Raw genomic sequence first — 3,056 nt, 5'->3', positions numbered from 1 at the left:
TGTCACAACATCGTCTTAAAGTATTAGCAATGATTAGTATTAAATTTTAACAAAATAGTCGTGTTTGCCAATGAGTCCAGAAAAAGTTTTTCTACGTAAAAGAGACATGGATTAGTAATTTGGACAGTTATTTTGCTGTAAGGAAATAATATGAAGATATGGGGGGGGGGGGGGGGCCTTAAAATATTTTGCGGGGGGGCGCCTGGAATTCACGCTACGCCACTGGAGCTGTCAGATCGTGGCAATCACTCTCAACACTAAAGTTCTAAATCAGATCTCCAGTCTTCGATCTGTGTGCTCTAAGCAGGGGTCCGTGGCCACAATAACTTAGGGTACCACTGCTCTGAAACGTCTGCAACCATCCATCGTCCACTCTTCACTCTTCACTTTTCACTCCGAGGTTTGCGCTTCTCTTGCCCAAGTAGCGATGGAGTGCAGACTTTGTCTCTGCTCTGCTCCGGCGGGGTCCTTCGTCTCCATCCATGACGACCCTCATCCACCGCGTTTGGAGCAACTCATTTGGACCTGCTGTCGGCTGCGGGTCAGTTAGGTTACAATTGCTATTGTTAATTCGCTAGTCCTCGTAATCGTCAATACCTTTCTCATTTGCAGGTTAGAAACGGTGACCATCTGCCAGATATGATATGCCATTCGTGTGTCAACAATCTGGAATTGCTCGACAGCTTTCGAAACGCTTGTCTTCAGAGTGACGAAACGTCGAGGGTGAAATTATACGGGTCTTTGAATGTCAAGCCGGAGGAGGTTATGCTAGATGATTTAATATGGAAAGATGAGTCGAATGCTAATTTGCCACCCAACATTTCTAGTCCACAAGACGATGGCGAAGTAAGTAAATGGGATTCGAGTGGCTTTGAACAATTTTAAGCAAAAAATTCAATTAATCGAATATATAAATTCACATATATGAAAATGTTACACGTAAAATTATGTATTTTATTGATTTTTTAGGTACACGAAGGAAAAATTACTTCGAACGATAACACAACAGAAATGTTACATTCAACATGTGATACTCAAAAAAAGCAGTACAAATGTGTCATTTGTCCAAAATCGTTTTCTCACAAATGTAGACTCGTTGTACACATCGGCAATCACGCTGGGGTCAAGCCATACAAATGTGACATTTGTTTTAAATCATTCGCCCTGAAATTTGCCTTAAAAAGACATTTAAAATGTCACTCTGAAGAAAAACCGTTCATATGTGATATTTGTTCAAAATCATACGCTAGGAAATATAACCTCCAATCACACATGATTGTTCATACTGAGAGAAACCCACACAAATGTGACGTGTGTTTAAAATCATTCTCTTCAAAAGATTACCTTCGTGGACACATGCATATTCATTCAAAGGTAGAGCCATACAAATGTGATATTTGTTTAAAATATTTTGTTAGCAAATATGACTTGAAGAAACATATGCTACGCCACTCTGGGGATAAACCGTTCAAATGTAACATTTGTTTAAAATCGTTCGTTCAAAAATACGCTCTAATGAGACATTTGAAACGTCACTCGAATGAAAAACCGTTCAAATGTGATATTTGTTCAAAATCAGTAAAAAGTAAACAATATATGGTTGTACACATGAAAGTTCATATGAAGGCAAAGTCGCTCAAATGTGACTTTTGTTTAAAATCATTCGCTTCTAAATATATACTTTTAAAGCATTTGAAATCCCATCTTAAAGACGAGTCACATAAATGTGACATTTGTTCAGAATTATTCACCGATACAGATTCTTTTAGAAGGCACATGCAAATTCATAATAAAGTAAAGCCACACAAATGTGACATTTGTTTTAAATCATTTTCCACCAAATATTACTATAAGACACATATGACACGCCACTCTGGGGAAAATCCGTTCAAATGTAACATCTGTTTAAAATCATTTTCTACCAAATATTACTATAAGACACATGTGAAACGCCACTCTGTAGAAAAACCCTTCAAATGTCACATTTGTTTAATATCATTCTCTTTAAAAGACAATCTTCGTAGACACGTGCATGTTCATACAGAGATAAAGCCATACACATGTATCATTTGTTCAAAATCATTTGTTTACAAATGCGACCTCATTGTTCACATGAAATGTCATACTGAGAAAGGACCACACAAATGTGACGTATGTTTAAAATCATTTGCTTCAAAGGATAGTCTTCGTGGACACATGCCTATCCATGCAGGGGTAAAGCCACACAAATGTGACGTTTGCTTGAAAGCATTCATCCGAAAATCGGACCTCCGTGTACATATGAGTATGCATACCGGAGTAAGGCCACACAAATGTGACATTTGTTTAAAATCATTCGTTCTAAAATATGCTCTTATGAGACATTTGGAAAGTCACTCTGAAGAAAAACCGTTCAAATGTGATGTCTGTTCAAAATCAGTAAAAAGCAAACAAAATATGTATGAACACATGAAACAACATATTGATGCAAAATCGCTCCAATGTAATCTTTGCTTGAAATCATTCTCTTCGAAAAAATGCCTTCTTCGACACTTGCAGATCCATACAGGGGTAAAGCCACACAAATGTAATATTTGCTTAAGATCATTCACTCGAAAATCTCACCTTGTTACACATATGAATGTGCATACTCGAGTCAAGCCACAAAAATGAGAAGTTTGTTTAAAATCATTTACTAAAAAATCTCACCTTACGTTACATATTTAAACACCACCAATCAAAGAATGAAATAAAAGTATGGATTTTTTAAATCTATATTTGAAAATATAAGTTAGGAGTAGGGGTGCTAGTTTAGTATGCGGTCTACCTTTGAATCGCAGTCGACTATTTAATTATTGTGTATTTTTTTTCGCTATAAATGTAATTTTTGTTTTTTATAGGGCCAACCTTAACTTAACCTAACCTATCCTGACCTTTGAATAATAGGTGTTGGCTGCTAAGATATCTTTTTTTTTTATTTCATCAATACTTTCACAAAAAAAATATATCTTAGCAGTCAACACCTATTTATCTAAGGGTCAGGATAGGTTATGTTAAGTTAAGGTTGGCCCTATTCA

At 36.3% G+C, this 3,056-nt stretch overlaps 1 protein-coding gene across 1 annotated transcript; it reads left to right on the top strand.

The window, feature by feature from the left end:
* The first annotated feature begins 204 nt into the window (after positions 1-204).
* On the top strand, positions 205-2,714 carry LOC143913484 (uncharacterized). Its single transcript, XM_077433317.1, has 3 exons — positions 205-541; positions 613-846; positions 970-2,714. The coding sequence occupies exons 1-3, from the start codon at positions 428-430 to the stop codon at positions 2,650-2,652; spliced, it is 2,031 nt and encodes a 676-aa protein (XP_077289443.1). The 5' UTR covers positions 205-427; the 3' UTR covers positions 2,653-2,714.
* The last annotated feature ends 342 nt before the right edge of the window (positions 2,715-3,056 follow it).

This window comes from Arctopsyche grandis, chromosome 6 (assembly GCF_051622035.1).
Source record: "Arctopsyche grandis isolate Sample6627 chromosome 6, ASM5162203v2, whole genome shotgun sequence".
Lineage (NCBI taxonomy): Eukaryota > Metazoa > Arthropoda > Insecta > Trichoptera > Hydropsychidae > Arctopsyche > Arctopsyche grandis.
The sequence above is the reverse complement of the archived record's forward strand: the minus strand, read 5'-3'. Positions and strand labels throughout refer to the sequence as shown.

What these genes read in the sequence shown, in the direction of transcription:
- LOC143913484 (XM_077433317.1), top strand. Translation starts at nt 428, where the DNA reads ATGGAGTGCAGACTTTGTCTCTGCTCTGCTCCGGCGGGGTCCTTCGTC. An exon ending in GGACCTGCTGTCGGCTGCGG is followed by an intron (nt 542 to 612) that starts GTCAGTTAGGTT and finishes TCTCATTTGCAG; the next exon opens with GTTAGAAACGGTGACCATCT. An exon ending in GTCCACAAGACGATGGCGAA is followed by an intron (nt 847 to 969) that starts GTAAGTAAATGG and finishes TTGATTTTTTAG; the next exon opens with GTACACGAAGGAAAAATTAC.